We start from the raw sequence: 15,384 nt of genomic DNA, 5'->3' as shown, positions 1-15,384 counted from the left end.
CCGGGTAACAGTTACCTGACTCACCGCTGCTGTGTGTGTCTGTGTGTGTGTGTGTGTGTGTGTTTCTGCAGGTTGTGTGTGTTCGCAGTCGCAGTGTTGCTGCTCAGATCTGCGCACGCAGTAAGTCTCTCTCATTCACTCACTCACTCATTCACGCTGTGTTGTTGTGTTGAAGTGACATTTAAACGCAGAAGCTGCTCATGTTTCCCTCACATTTGACTTTATTTATCTCTTAGTTCATATATATATATATTTATTTTTATTCTAATCTTTAAAAACTGTGCAGATTGTGATTTATTTTTTCCTCCGTGTTTCACTTGCTGTTGTTGCCTGAGGGAGTGAATACGTGAAATAAGTGAAGCCCTAAATGTTCGAGTGAACCCGCTCTCTCAGCTCGTTCCCTATTCAAACCACGCCCACTTCATGTATATGTAAGTGAGGGCCAGGCCACGCCCACACACGCTGCCTGCAGTCACAGTGTTTCTCTTTTTATTTGTATCTAGTCAACAAACATGTTTCTAATTTAAATCTAATCTATAATTTCATATATATGTGAAATATAATCTAATGTCTTTATTGTCATAAAAATATAATATGTCATAAATTGACCAGATTAAGACAATCAATAATCAGACGTGTGACGACCACAGTCCGCTGAAGAAGTGAGGGGCAGAAAGGTCAAAGGTCACGCTGGTGCAGTTTCCGATACTTTGATGAACGCGTGAATGTCGGTCCTGTGAGGTGGAAACATGAATGTGAATGAAACGCCACTGATTGACTGTGAATGCACTCGTTCACTCTCTCACCTCCTCCTCCCCTGCTGTGTGTGTGTGAGTGAATGAGTGACAGATGACTCCATTGGGTGGTCTGTGTCCTCGTAACCACGGTAACCGCGTCTCTGACGGCGTCCGTCAAAGTGACACGAGATAAACTTCTGTGTATCGGCACGTGTGGAGGTTATGACTCCATGAATCGTTTGTTACTCACTTAAATTCATCCATTCATTCAGTTTCAGTGATTTTTCAGCTTCTTAAATGTGAATATTTTCTAGTTTCAGTGATTTTTCAGCTTAAATGTGAATATTTTCTAGTTTCAGTGATTTTTCAGCTTAAATGTGAATATTTTCTAGTTTCAGGGATTTTTCAGCTTCTTAAATGTGAATATTTCCTAGTTTCTGTGATTTTTAAGCTTCTTAAATGTGAATATTTCCTGTTTTTGCCCCAAAAAACAAAGAAATCATTCAAAAACAAAGACATCATCATTTCCAGAGTTTGACAAACACTGAACCATATTTTTACACAATTTATGAACCAAACAAATACTCAATTAATCAAGATAATCATTAAACACGTGTAACTAAATCAAAATAATAGGCGTACATGAAGTCAGACGTCAGAAGTAAAGTGAAGTTTGTAAAGATCAAGTTTGAACAAACAGTGATTTGATCATGATGTGGATCTAAATGACAGAGCAGTAACGTTACATTAGCTCTATTTTAAACTCTGGGCGACGTGAAGACGTTTGTTAATCTGTGAGTGAAGTTAATCCTGATTTATGTTGGTGTCAAACACAAAAACGTTTAGCTTCGTCTCATCACGCCGCCTATAAATCAAAAACTACTCATACTTCACAGCCGTCGCTGATTTAAAACAATTAATGTTCACGTGTAAATTTGTTGTAACTTTAACAGACTTTTCAACAGATTCTACAAAAACAGGATAAAAGTTTGCTGTGGTTTAGCCTGTTTGCTAGTCTTTGTACTCGCTAAGTTAAGTGCCTAACACCTGAAACTACACAGGGACATCGCTAACTAGGCTAAACGCTACTAGCTAGAAAACAAAAATGTGTGTGAAAAGTGTTGAGCTTGTTCGCTAATCTTTAGACTACAGATAACTCTCCACGTTAGCGCGTCTTCACAAGGTTTTGGTTAGCTTCCGTTTAGCTTCCATTTAGCTTCCGTTTAGCTTTTGTTTGGTTCCGGTCTCGTGTGTCTGTTGCGGCGGACGCTGCTGTTGGCTCAAAGAAAACATCGCACGCAGGTGAGGAGGAATGAGAGGGGGAGGAGGAGAGGGAGGTCAAAGGTCACAGCAGAGGATTGTGTCGCAGAATCCGTTGCATGAGTTTTCATTTTGCTGGAGTGTGAGACGACAGCGGGTTTTAAAGGTTTGAGTCAGAGAATCTTTGAGCAGGTTTGGACTCAGGCGTGTTGTGTGTTTGATTTTGAACTTATTGTCTCTTATTGTCACCGTTTCCCACACATTTCTGTCCAAAATGATCACTAAAACAAACAGAATCGAACTTGAAATCTCAATATCAGTCAAAGTAAAAGCTCATAAATAAATAACATCGTTTCGGCTTCAACTTCAGGAGCTGAATTTACCTGATTTATCTGTAACATCCAGAGACACTTTAATAATTGTGATGAAGGGACCATGTTCTCCTCCTCCTCCTCTTCTTCTCCTCCTCCTCCTCCTCTTCTTCTTCTCCTCCTCCTCTCTGAGTTGAATTCCTGCAGATCTTGGCAGGACTTGTCAGGTCTTCTCTCGTTCCCCACAGGTGCTTTAAGTCTGAAACATTCCAGAAACACTTAGTGAGGTGAGGAGACTGATCAGGGCTTGATTTGTGACCGCAGTATTACACCCATCCTCACCCTCCCTCACCCATCCTCACCCTCCCTCACCCTCGCTTTCTTTCTTTCCACATGTGAGGTCATTCACCTCCAGACTGATTTGTTCCTCACTTCTTCACCGCTCACTCTGTCACCGCTTCGTTGTGAAAACGCAAGATTTGCCTCTTGCGTGTCTCTTGCATGTCTTTCATCTTGCGTGTCTTTCCTCTTGCGTGTCTTTCATCTTGCGTGTCTTTCCTCTTGCGTGTCTTTCCCCTTGCGTGTCTTTCCTCTCGTGTGTCTTTCCTCTCGCGTGTCTTTACTCTTGCGTGTCTTTCATCTTGCATGTCTCTCGCGTGTCTTTCCTCTTACGTGTCTCTCGCGTGTCTTTCATCTCGCGTGTCTTTCATCTTGCGTGTCTTTACTCTTGCGTGTCTTTCCTCTTGCGCGTCTCTCGCGTGTCTTTCATCTTGCGTGTCTTTTCTCTTGCGTGTCTCTCGCGTGTCTTTCCTCTTGCGTGTCTTTCCTCTTGCGCGTTTTTCCTCTTGCGTGTCTTTCATCTAGCGTGTCTTTCCTCTTGCGTGTCTTTCCTCTCACCTGTCTTTCCTCTCGCGTGTCTTTTAAATTAAGGCGATTATAATTCAATGAATAAATTGTGAATTCTTCAAGCTTTTCTCTGAATGTTTATATAAAATAATGTAAATAAAAACGACTTACTTACTTCAATTAAAATGTCAAACATTCCTGTCGTCGCCCTGCAACAGGTGCACTGTATTTAAAGTAGAAAAGATTAAAAATCAGTTTGAAGGATTGATGGATCGGGAGACTTCTGCATGTACACGTCGGTCCGTGGACGTTCTGGCCTCTGGCTGCAGATGGACGTGTGTCTCTATTTACTGAATAATAATTTACTTCATGCATTTCACAAAAACAAAACACTCACGCAAACACAAGAAGAAACATTCACAAGCAAAATAAGTAAAAAAAAAAAAAAAAGATTGAGCAGATGATTGAAGATGATCAAATAAAACTGTCAGCGCTAATCAGACGTGATTTATGAGTCGACTGTCGGGGCAGAACGTGTTAGAGGTGCGGTGTTTGGTGGATGTTCTGGGATGTTTGGAGGCAGCAGCAGTAACATCAGCAGCAGCAGCAGCAGCAGCTTCATTCCTGAGAATCCTCCTCGCTCGTCTCCTCTCTCGTCTCCTTTTCTCGTTTCCTTCACATTTCAGCACTTTCTTCCAAAGGAGAAGTTAAAACCACTTTGTGTGTGAGTGCATTAGGAAACCTATAAACCCACAGAGAGCATGTTAAAAGCCCCTGCTGTTCTAACTCCCACGCCTACTACCTGTGTGGTTCTTCTGCTGCATGTTCCCATAAAACTGTGTGTGTGTGTGTGTGTGTGTGTTTGCAGAGCAGGTGTGATGAAAGGCATCGTGACTTTTCCTCTGGGAAAAACCCCCGTCGTCGTCGTCGTCGTCGTCGTCAGCTTCTCTCACAGAGAAACACAGACCTCTGGGTTTCATTTGTTGTCAGAACAGGGAAGAGAAAGAAAAGATAATCCAGAGACGTTTGTTTAATGAACATGTAACCGTGTAAACATGTAACCTCGTAAACATGTAACCGCGTAAACATGTAACCATGTAAACATGTAACCTCGTAAACGTGTAACCGCGTAAACGTGTAACCGCGTAAACGTGTAACCGCGTAAACGTGTAACCGCGTAAACGTGTAATCGTGTAACCGCGTAAACGTGTAATCGTGTAAATATTTAACCGTGTAACCGCGTAAACATGTAACCGCGTAACGTGTAACCGCGTAAACGTGTAACCGCGTAAACATTTAACCGTGTAACAGGGTAAACATGTAACCGCGTAAACATGTAACCATGTAACTGGGTAAACATGTAACCGCGTAAACATGTAACCGTGTGAACATGTAACCGCGTAAACATGTAACCGCGTAAACATGTAACCATGTAACTGGGTAAACATGTAACCGCGTAAACATGTAACCGTGTGAACATGTAACCGCGTAAACATGTAACCGCGTAAACATGTAACCGTGTAACTGGGTAAACATGTAACCATGTAACTGGGTAAACATGTAACCGCGTAAACATGTAACCGTTTGAACATGTAACCGCGTAAACATGTAACCGCGTAAACATGTAACCGTGTAACTGGGTAAACATGTAACCGCGTAAACATGTAACTGCGTAAACATGTAAACATGTAACCGCGTAAACATGTAACCATGTAACTGGGTAAACATGTAACCGCGTAAACATGTAACCGTGTGAACATGTAACCGCGTAAACATGTAACCGTGTAACTGGGTAAACATGTAACCACGTAAACATGTAACCGCGTAAACATGTAACCGCGTGAACATGTTACCGTGTAAACGTGTAACCGCGTAAACGCGTAAACATTTAACCGTGTAAACATGTAACCGCGTAAATATGTAACCGTGTAACTGGGTAAACGTGTAACCGTGTAACTGTGTAACCATGTAACCATGTAACCATGTAATCGTGTAAACATGTAACCGCGTAACCACGTAAACATGTAAACATGTAACCGCGTAACCACGTAAACATGTAACCGTGTAAACGTGTAACCGAGGTTGCTGGGACCTGTCTGTAGTTCTGAGGAATGTGACGCAATCTCTGAAAGCGATCACTTTCTTACTCGCGGTTTTAGCGTCTGATTCTCGGAGGTTGTATCGCCGCGCAGCATCTGCACACATGCGGCCTCCGCGTCACACACACACACACACACACACAATACCCCGAGCACACGCTGTCAGTTTGCCCCGCGATCGGTCACGGTGAAACCCCGGGGGTCAAGGGTCGAGCCAGCACAAAGGCGGCGGGGGCTTGCGACCGAGTCGGTGGCTTCGCATTCCACCGCCCGCCCTCCAGATTTTCTCTCCTCGTCGCACTTTGTCTTTCCGCTTCTTTTGGCATCGCTTGAAAAGGAGGACGAGGGAAAACAGAAGATTTAGAGGGAAGAGGAGGAAGCAGAGAAAAGACAGGAGGAGAGGGAGGGAGGGGGTGATTCTGTCTATCTTCGGGCCCTGGAGGGTGGAGGGTGAGGGGTGAGGGGGTTGTTGTTGGTGAAGGGTTTTGTCAGAGTGGAGTTGAGGTGGGGCAGTGTTTGGCTGATGCTCGGTCGGGTGGAGAGCTGTCGTAGCTTGTTTGACGTTCCCGGTCTCTTCTTCTCCCTCTTCTTCTTCTTCTTCTTCTTAATGCCATCACTCGCCTCAGGCCTGTTTCTCCTCTTCAGAAGGATTAGACCTCCAAGACACTTCTCCTCTGTCTTCACCTTTTGTACTTTGTCCCGTTTTTAAACGCCTGGTTGCTCTTTTCTTTACATCCGCGCTTTCGCCAAAAGCTTGTTCTGCTGTTAAATCTGAACAAATTGAGTCAACGTCAACAAAAGCTTACATTTCTTTGCCAGGTTAAAAGCATAAAAGTCAAACTGAGAAATTCAGCACATTTCAATAACGGATGTAAATTCTGCAAGTTCAAGCTAATATTGTCACTTAACTAGTTAACTTACTAGTTAACGCCCTACGTAATGGAAAGAGAACTCTATTAGAATTGTTTTGAATCAAAGTTTTGGGGTGAAAATGTAACATTTTAGCCATATTTTTCCCTCAAACTTCATAAACAAACTGGTTATGAAAGGAGTTCTTCTTTGTTGGTGTTTTACTGCGTCATTCATTCACCTTAACTTTGTTAAGTTCTCATGATTGAGCGTTGAATGATGACAGGTCAATTGCGGCGATTTTGTCTTATTATTGTCGTCAGTTGTTCTCTGTTTCGTTCCGATCTTTCTTTCCTGTCCGTTTTTTTTTTTAAACAAAACTAAACAAAACAAAAACCACGGCGACAAAAACTCCGGCGAGGAATTTGACTTTGTTTTGAAGTGGAGAATCTCGACACGTTGAAATGTCTGCGTCTCTTTGATGCTGCACGTTTTCTTTGGCTTTAGACGCTCAAACTTTTCATTCCTCGCTGCAATTATCACATGTCTGTGCAGGGAACACTGTGTGTGTGTGTTTATGCTTTTTAAATGAACATTAATGCTCTTTAATGGAGACGTTAATTACACACCAGGCTCCACAGCCGTGTCGCATGTTTGTGGCCGGCAGCTAATGTTAACCAAACCAAAACAACTGACGCTAATATCCTGTTTAACGTTGCCTTTAGCGTGCGCTAGTGCTAACTTTAACCTTCAAAGGAGAAACACTTGGCTGAAGCTAATGTTAGTGAAATATTTACTGTTGTTTCAGTGGAATGATTTACTTCACCCTTTAGGAATGGAAGCTAGTTAGCATCCAGAGACATTTGTTTTAGCTTATTTCAGCCCTGTTCTTTCAAAGGAGAAACTTGGCTAAAGCTAATGTTGCTGAAGTATTCACTGTTTTCTCTCTGTTTTAAAATAACCTTTAAGAATTTTAAAAGCGACTAGTTAGCATCCAGAGACATTTTTTTTTGTTTAACTTTGTCTTTAGCATGGTAGCGCTAGCTTTAATCACGTTCCTACACAGCGACTCTTAAGTTTTTTTAATAAAAGCATTAACGCTAGTTAGCCAGTTAGCTTTTTTGTAGTTTTGTGTTTGTGACGTCGGAATTGGAAGACGAGCTAATATAACACAAATCGGGACACAAAATACTTTCATTAGAAGTCGGAAATGTTCACATTTGAACATAGTTTTTTACTTTGTGAAAAGTCTTTTTTTGTAGATCTCAGCTCATTGTTGTTGTGGACAGAAATACGTGTAAATCTGTTCCAGTAAAGTTTAACTTTAACTTTTTGTTTGTTTTGTCTGTGGGACTTTCATTTTTTACTTTTTATTTTTATCTTATGTTTGACATAATTCCCTGGTTTCTCCACCTTGTAACGCCCCGTGTCCGTGGAGACCGGACCGTGCAGTACAGTATGAGTGCGTGGTAGCCCGGGGCTGCTGCAGCTAATGCCCCGCTGTGATAGGAACACTATCATTGGCACATCACATGTGTCAGTTATTGTGTGCTATTACTGCCTGTGTCTGTGTCTCTGCCTGTCCCTGTAATTAGTGATACCTCCGCTCTGTTTTTCCACGTCTTTGTCTCACCCTCATCCTTCACTGTGTCGCTCAGGTAATCCAGACGGCAGGTAACTTTACCTCATCCTGCCTCCATTCCTCCCCAAACCTCTGACAAACGGCATAACTCTGCCTCGTCCACAAACTTCTTTATTGGATTTCTCGTTTGTGTTGTGTGTTTTTTTTTGTCGTCTTTTTTGTTCTGGCAGCTGCCAGAGATTATGAAGCTGCTGCTGCTTTGAGGAAACACTGCCTGTGGCTCCGCGAGTGCCACGGCTTATTGTTGCACGATGTGCAAACACATTTATGAAGGCAATAACTTGTAGATTTAATGCTTTAAAACACAAATCCTCCTCAGATTTACGTCTTGTCTGATCAAAAGATAAGCCATTGCTTGCAAAATACTGCTCTGTCTTGTTGCTACTAGACTTTTACTCCCTTTTTGATGTTGGGGGGTGGGGGGGAAGAAATGTGACGACCCGAACTTGTGCTATGGGATTTCAGGTCGCTTCAGGTTTCTTCAAGCCTCTGTTGGATTTGCATAAATGTGAGATGCTATCACGGTGGTGATATAAACACACAGCGAAAACCTTTGTCAATCAACACTTGTCACTGTGGACGGCCGTAAATCGCGGAGACTCCCCAATTTGTCTCTTAGGCCTGACCAGAGGGGAAAATACCACATTGGCCTGGTGTAATTTACAGTGTTTTGTAGCCGAGCGTCAAACTATCATCCACGCCCTGCAGTTGAACCAGCAGCCATTCATCATGTGTGACAGGGCTGATGAGCAGCACTCACTCGTTATTTATTACCTCCACTCAGGAGCTGACGTTTTCACCCGTTAGCAGGACTGTGCTGTCAAGGATTTTCAGGAAAATTGGCGCAAAGGATGAGGTTTGGACAAAGAAAGAGTTCGTCCAACTTTGGATTGGTTTTGGTTGAGCTTTAAAGACTTGAATGAATGTAAGAGGACTGTTGGGTCTCGGTGGACCTTTGTGTTCTACGTCAAGTTGTATTTTAGAGTCTTAATTGACTCTTCCGTCGGGCTCCGTCAGATGTGGTGTACGACGTCGTACCAGCGCGACAACGGACAGTAGTTTTTCCTAACACACCTAAAATACAGAAAATACACAATAGATATCGGTCGATATGATGCTCAGCAGTTAAAAACCTCCAAAATGGCTTGAATCATGTTTGGAGCTCTGCAGTTAGAAGGTTAGCATGTGGACGTTCTCCTCGCCGGTCGTTGGGACACAAACAGATAGATTTTAGCTTGAGTTCTCTGTGTCTGTTCCAAAAAGGTTCAAACTGTTATCTTTGGTGATATCATTGACGGTCAGACCACCTCCTGTGGTCTTCCTCAGACGTGACACATTTATGAGTGATAGGTTGAAATGTAAGACCTCATCAGTGAGCGGTCGAGTCCGTCTGAATCCTGTTCAGGTTCTTTATGAGTGAGAATGTGGTTTATGGGCGACTTGTGTCTGTTTTTAAAGCTCCCGCAGGACATGTTTCCAGGTACGGGGTCACTCTGTCCTCCGGCGCGCGTCCATAAAACAACCTTATCTCTCTGCGTTGACCCACTGACGGTGGGAGTCATCGGTGACTCATAACTCACACCTGACTGAGTGACTGCCGTTGAGACCGTGTTTGACCGACCACCGTCCATCTTTGGACGGTTCTGTATGTCTTGTACCTGCTGTACATGTTAATGGTGAGACAATTTAGATGGACAACTTGTGGTTGTCGTGTTGTCTGAGGTCCACCAACATGTTAGTCTGACTAAGACTCGCTCGATCTTAGTCGGATTAACAAGTTTACATGCAGCAGTAATCAGACTATGACTCACATTATCCACACATGTTAGTCTGACTAAGACTCGCTCGGTCTTAGTTGGACTAACAAGTTTACATGCAGCAGTAATCAGACTATGACTCACATTATCCACACATGTTAATCTGACTAAGACTCGCTCGATCTTAGTCGGACTAACAGGTTTACATGCAGGAGTAATCAGACTATGACTCACATTATCCACATATGTTAGTCTGACTAAGACTCGCGCGATCTTAGTCAGACTAACGTGCTTACACGACACTGAGACGGTGAATGATTGTCCCAGTCTTGACTTTTAACATGAACTTAAACACACCGTTACATGCAGCGCCCCCTGGCACCGTTCCCATCTACTTCACTGTGAGCACTCACACCCTCAGCTCCAGTCAATCATTCATTCAGTCATCCATTCATTCGTCACAGAGTGAAGGACCTCAGCTCGTCCCCCGTCTCTCACTGTGGCCCTCAAAACAGTCACTAATGAGGAGGAAGACCGCTGTTGTCGTGCCAGAACTACGCCGCGAAACAAAACCCAGGCCATGAAGTTTGTATGGATGTAAGAGGGAAGTGAATGAGTGAGTGAGTGAATGAGTGAGTGCAGTGTGTTGTTGCTGTAAGTGTCGTGTAACTGGAGTCTGTGTGTTTGTCAACACAGCTCAGTTCCCCTCTCACACATTTATTGAGCAGCTTCTCTTCGTCCTAAAATAGCACAGTCACTGGACTGTGTGTGTGTGTGCATGTGCGTGTGTGTGTGTGTTTGTGTGTGTGTGTGTGTGTGTGTGTGTTTGTGTGTGTGCAAACTCCAAACGTTTGGTTTCTTTTGCCTGCCGTTGTTTCCGCAGTGTGAAGGAATTTGTGCCATATTTACGTTGGACAATATTACTAATCTGTCAAACTCACTCACTCACTCATTCACTCATTTACTCACCTAGGGATGAATTTGTCTGTAAAAAAAATCGTGAAAAACACTCATTGGTGCAGCAAAAGTATCTTTGATCGCATTGAAGGTGCGGACATTTAAAAAGTTACGTAAAAGTTACAGAGTTTGGCGTTACAGCGCATCACCACTAGAGGTCGCTGTGTGAGTGTCCGAGCAAAACAATTGTGATTCCGAAGTAACTCCAAAGAGAGAGAGAGACGCCCTCTGCTGGACACTTCACGACAGAGCAGCTCGTCGTAAGTGAATAACGTCAGAAAATTGCGATATTTTGTTCCTTACCGTCATTCAGTCCTAGTGATGTACTCGGAAGTCTCCTGTGAACTCCTGTGATGTGGGGATATTTCTTTTCTCCGCAAACCTCAGAACAAACCTGAAGATTTCCTCACATTTGCCCAAACAATGATGTCACTGTTTAAAGAGAGATTATTCCTGTGAGCGTCTGTGGGATTTGGGATGTTTTGGACACAACATAATCTCATTAAGTTTTCCCTTAAAGGTCGAGTTGACCTTTAAACAACATTCACTCTCACATTTATGACCAAGTGAATCTCATAATATTACATTTTTTTTAATCTTACCACTGGATCTGTCATGTGTTCATTCTGGCTCCAGACTCCATGTTTTAAAATAAGACTCGGGAGCTGTTTTTCATGTTTAACCTTTGACCCCGAGGCCAAACCCCTCTTTTTCCTGATTTTCCCGATCCGTGTGGAATTCTGCTGACATTTGTGTGGAATCTGTGACAGCAGCAGGGAACAGGTCTGGACTTATATACGACATCAGCCTGTGAGGGCTAACAGCTAATGAAGTGTTGCCAGGGGCGACGTGAACATTCCATGTCATCGCCATAGATACCGAACCCCCCGGCCCCCTCACCCCTCCGCCCTCCCCTCCCTCGACCTCGTCCCCCCGCAGGACAGCAGCTTCTTGAAGAGGTCACACACCTGTCTGCACCTCCTTACCCTCTCACCTCTGTCCTTCTGTATCCTTCTATGCTCTTCTAACATTTAATAACACAGTTGGCGTCATCGTCCTCCTGCTGAACCGCACGAGAGGAACAAACCCTCAAAGAAACCCTTAAATCCCATCTGTGCGGACAGAGTTCAGGGGTCAGACTGGGAGCTCGGGGGTCAGAGGTCACCGAGGTACGCTGGCAGGTATGCGGCTTGCGTGCTTCTTTAACTTTTAACAATTACATAATGTTCAGGAATTCGTCAGAAAGGCAAGAGCGGACATGGATTCTTGTTCTTTGGATTTGAATGTCACGCCGTGACCTTCAGTGACCTTCAGTGACCTTCCGTGACCTCATCAGAGGCCTGGGTTCATGGACGTGTGTCGTCTCTGCGTCTCTGTTGTCGATGAAAAACAACACTTTTGGGACGATTAGCGATAAAGTGACAGCCGTCATTATTGCGTCTACTGAATTACCGAGAATTCCTCGCAAAGTGGCGTCATCTGTAACTCCGGAGCCGCGCTCTTGTCCGGACTCGCGACGCTAATGTGAAAGTAAAGAGCTTTGACGAGTGCGGGGACGCCGCCCAGATAAAACGAGGTAAAACTGAGGTGAAGACGTTTAAGTCGCTGTTTTGAGTCGGGGTCAAACACCTGGAGGAGTGCATGACCTCTGACCTCTGACCTCTACCTGGAGGTCTGCAGATGAAATCGCTCTGTGAGGTGAAGACGAGTCTGTGGAAGGCTCGAGGAATTTAGACAAGTGATGTCGACAAGTGAAGTAATTATATATATATATGTACTGTATATATATATATGTACATAAATAACAAGATAAAGAATATAAACAGTATTAGAATCAAAATAAATCAAGTGTGTTTCACTTATTATATTCATGATAGTAGGAAAAATAAGATAATTTTGCACATAAAAGAGCAAAAAATCACTTTCTCATTTACCTAATGCAAAAAAAAAACATTTCGATTGAATTCTCTTCATTTAAATGAGCAGATTAAAGTGTGTTAATCTCAGATTACGCGTTAAAGGGCCACTTCAACCCGAAAAAAAACAAAATAAAAGCCCTGCGCTGGCCCACATTTATCTTTCACATTTAATTTGACACACACTTTATGAGTAAAAGATCTGAAAAAGTCTAATAAATTGGACTCTGTAATAGAATGTGAATGACACAAACACACAGCAGCATCAGTGATTTAAAGTTTATTCATCATTTGACCGAGAAAAACGCGTGAAAGCGCCCTTTAAGAGTCTCCTCGGCCTCTTTTTTTCAACACAACTCAACGACTATTTACGAGCCAAACTTCCTCCTTTCTCCTGAACACACTTTCCCAGGACTCTCTCTCATCATGAGGTCGTTGTTTACGCCTCAGTGCGGAGGCTCCTCCCCCTCCCCCTGCTCCTCCTCCTCCTGAAGTCTCACTGAATTCCAAACGGCAGGTGTTTTTAAAATTAAAATTGATGAGAGGAACAAAAATGCCGTCCAGAGTCAGAATTATTAAATAAAAACTTGTTTTTGTTTTTATTCAAACGCTGTCGTGATGACGCATTAATTCAGTTTTGTAAAAGTATGAATTTGAGGAGAGAAAACTGGTAAATGTTGCGTTAATTAAACTTGAAAATACTGAAAATAGTCAAGTCCACATTTATCAACCCTGTGTGGAAAAAATGTGGAACTGCCCTTTAACAGCCCAGCTCTCTCTCTCTCTCTCTCACCGTGTACTGACCTAATGTCGAACGTCCATTTGAATCGAGCATTCCAATCCTTCCACTCGGCCCAGGCTCTCCACAGAGGAGGTCAAAGGTCAAGCTGCAGGGAGGGGCGTGTCCTGCTTTGTGTGAGAGAGAGAGTGACGCTCTGATCTTTATTAACAACAAAACTCTGAACAACCGCACACGATATATAAATAATGCAACATAAAGAAACTGTAAATAAAGTGTAAAAACCTTTCTTAACTTCCTGTCTTTAACTCTTCCAAAGTAAACGCACAGAATATGAACAAGCGTTCCATTTATGTCGGAAACCGGAAATTAAGTCTACTCCACCGTTAGCTATTGTTAGCCACTGTTAGCCACTGTTAGCTATTGTTAGCCACTGTTAGTAGGGACTGTTAGCCACTGTTAGCAGTACCAGGTGGTATTTAGCTCAAACTTCGTAGCAACATGTGCACGATTAAAAATGAAACCGACCGCTTTACTGTGAAATTAACGATAAAAGTAGCCGTAGTGTTTCACGCTATTTGACGTCACGTCAGATAAAAACCCTGAGCGCCGTGCGATCCTCACGTTGTCTTCGTCCCGCTGTGACCAAGTGTCTTCCTGTTTCTCCACGTCCACCCCTGCTGGTCCGTGTGCGGAACGCTTAACCCCCGCGCGGCGCCGTCACGTGTCGTTTCATCGCCACAGTTTGTGCTTTAATGTCAGATTTCCATGCGTCTCAGTAAATATTTTCCCTGTCGTCTTTACGTCGCTCTGCGTGGCGCCGCAGTGATGGACGGCTGCGCGGCGGGAAACTTGACCCCGCGGTCGACCTGCGTTATTTCAGTGGGGTTTGATGTGAGATGGCTACACACACACACACACAGAGAGAGAGAGAGAGTGGAGGGTCTGAGTGACAGCGGGCGAGCGTCGTGTCCTAACAGGCTCCTGTAGTGTGTGAACGGCTGAAGTGTGGCAGCTGTGTAAAGCTACGCTAACACCCCGCTTTTCTTTAAGAGACTGGAACAAAAATAACAGACGACGAAGAGGACGAGCTTTCATTTGTCCGTCGTCTGCATGTCCTCGTGTTTTCACTGCAGATTCTACACAAGCGATGACGGCTTGTTTTTAAAAGCACAGCGCGCAACGGATTCACACGACAGTCGTGACGCAAAGACTTTAAACAAACTTAAGAACATGTTCACGTCTTTATCTCACTGTCAGACAGACTGAAGTTTGTAAAGCACTCACTCTCCCACACCAAACCCCATAGAGAAAACCAGTGATTTTAACATCACAGCACACAGGAGTTGTTGATCCACTGCTGCCTCCATCATTAAGTTCAAATATCTTATTTTGTCAATTTGGAATTTGAAATAGTTAATTTAGACAATCCTCAGTGACACAAAGTGACCACACGAGGCAGCAGTAGACCAGCAGCTCCTGTGTCCCCGCGAGCTAAAATCACTGGATTTCTCTATGGGGTTTGGTGTGGGAGAGTGAGTGCTTTACAAACATCAGTTTCCTGTTGGAAAAGTCTGTCTCTCAGTGAGCTCGAGTGGTCCACGCACCCCAGTTTGAGAACCATGGGGTGTAAGTAAACAGTCAAGTCTGAGTAAGTTTAACGTTAACCAAACAATTAACTTTCCAGACTAAACACTGGTGGACGCTTGAGTGACCACCGGGAACATCGAGTGTTAAAGATTAACTTCAGAGTAAAGAAGCGAGTGTGAAACATGTGTGTGTGTGTGTGTGTGTGACGGCCTCGCTTACATCTGCGGGGCGTTTTAAGTCACGTCTGCAGTGCATTATGGGATGTTTTCATAAACAAGCGGTGAACCCCGAGTGAGTTTGCTGGAGACACAGGAAGTGGCGGCGTGTGGCGGCGGCGCGTTGTTTACCGTGGGACGTTAGCGTGACAGTTTGTGTGTAAACAGCCTGTGTCATGTGATTTGTCTGATGACGTGAGTCCCTGCAGCTTTCAACTTATGATTTACTTATTTATTTACTTATTTATTTATTCCTGAGACTCGGTGTGGTCCGAACTCAACGCTCCACCAGCTGCTACGTAAATGCGCTAGCACGAACGACTGTTAATGTGTCACGTTGCCACGGTGTCGGTGTAGAGCGCACACCGACCTCCTCCACAGACCTGTTAATCTCCTAAAATGGTATTTTTCCCCACAGTAACAAAGAGTTAAAACCAGATTTTTGAAAGGATTAGTGAAGATTAAA

General features: G+C 43.7%; 1 protein-coding gene across 3 annotated transcripts in view; it reads left to right on the top strand.

Annotated features, from left to right (window-relative positions):
- Positions 1-15,384, top strand: part of col4a6 (collagen, type IV, alpha 6) — a 71,112-nt gene that overhangs the window by 568 nt on the left and 55,160 nt on the right. For all 3 annotated transcript variants that reach the window (XM_058623941.1, XM_058623942.1, XM_058623940.1), the window contains exon 3: positions 72-120. In XM_058623941.1, the coding sequence (XP_058479924.1) occupies positions 72-120 (49 nt within the window). The remainder of the gene's footprint in view (positions 1-71; positions 121-15,384) is intronic.

Source organism: Solea solea, chromosome 3, assembly GCF_958295425.1.
Source record: "Solea solea chromosome 3, fSolSol10.1, whole genome shotgun sequence".
Classification (NCBI taxonomy): Eukaryota; Metazoa; Chordata; class Actinopteri; order Pleuronectiformes; family Soleidae; genus Solea; species Solea solea.
This window is presented reverse-complemented; position numbering and strand designations above follow the sequence as displayed.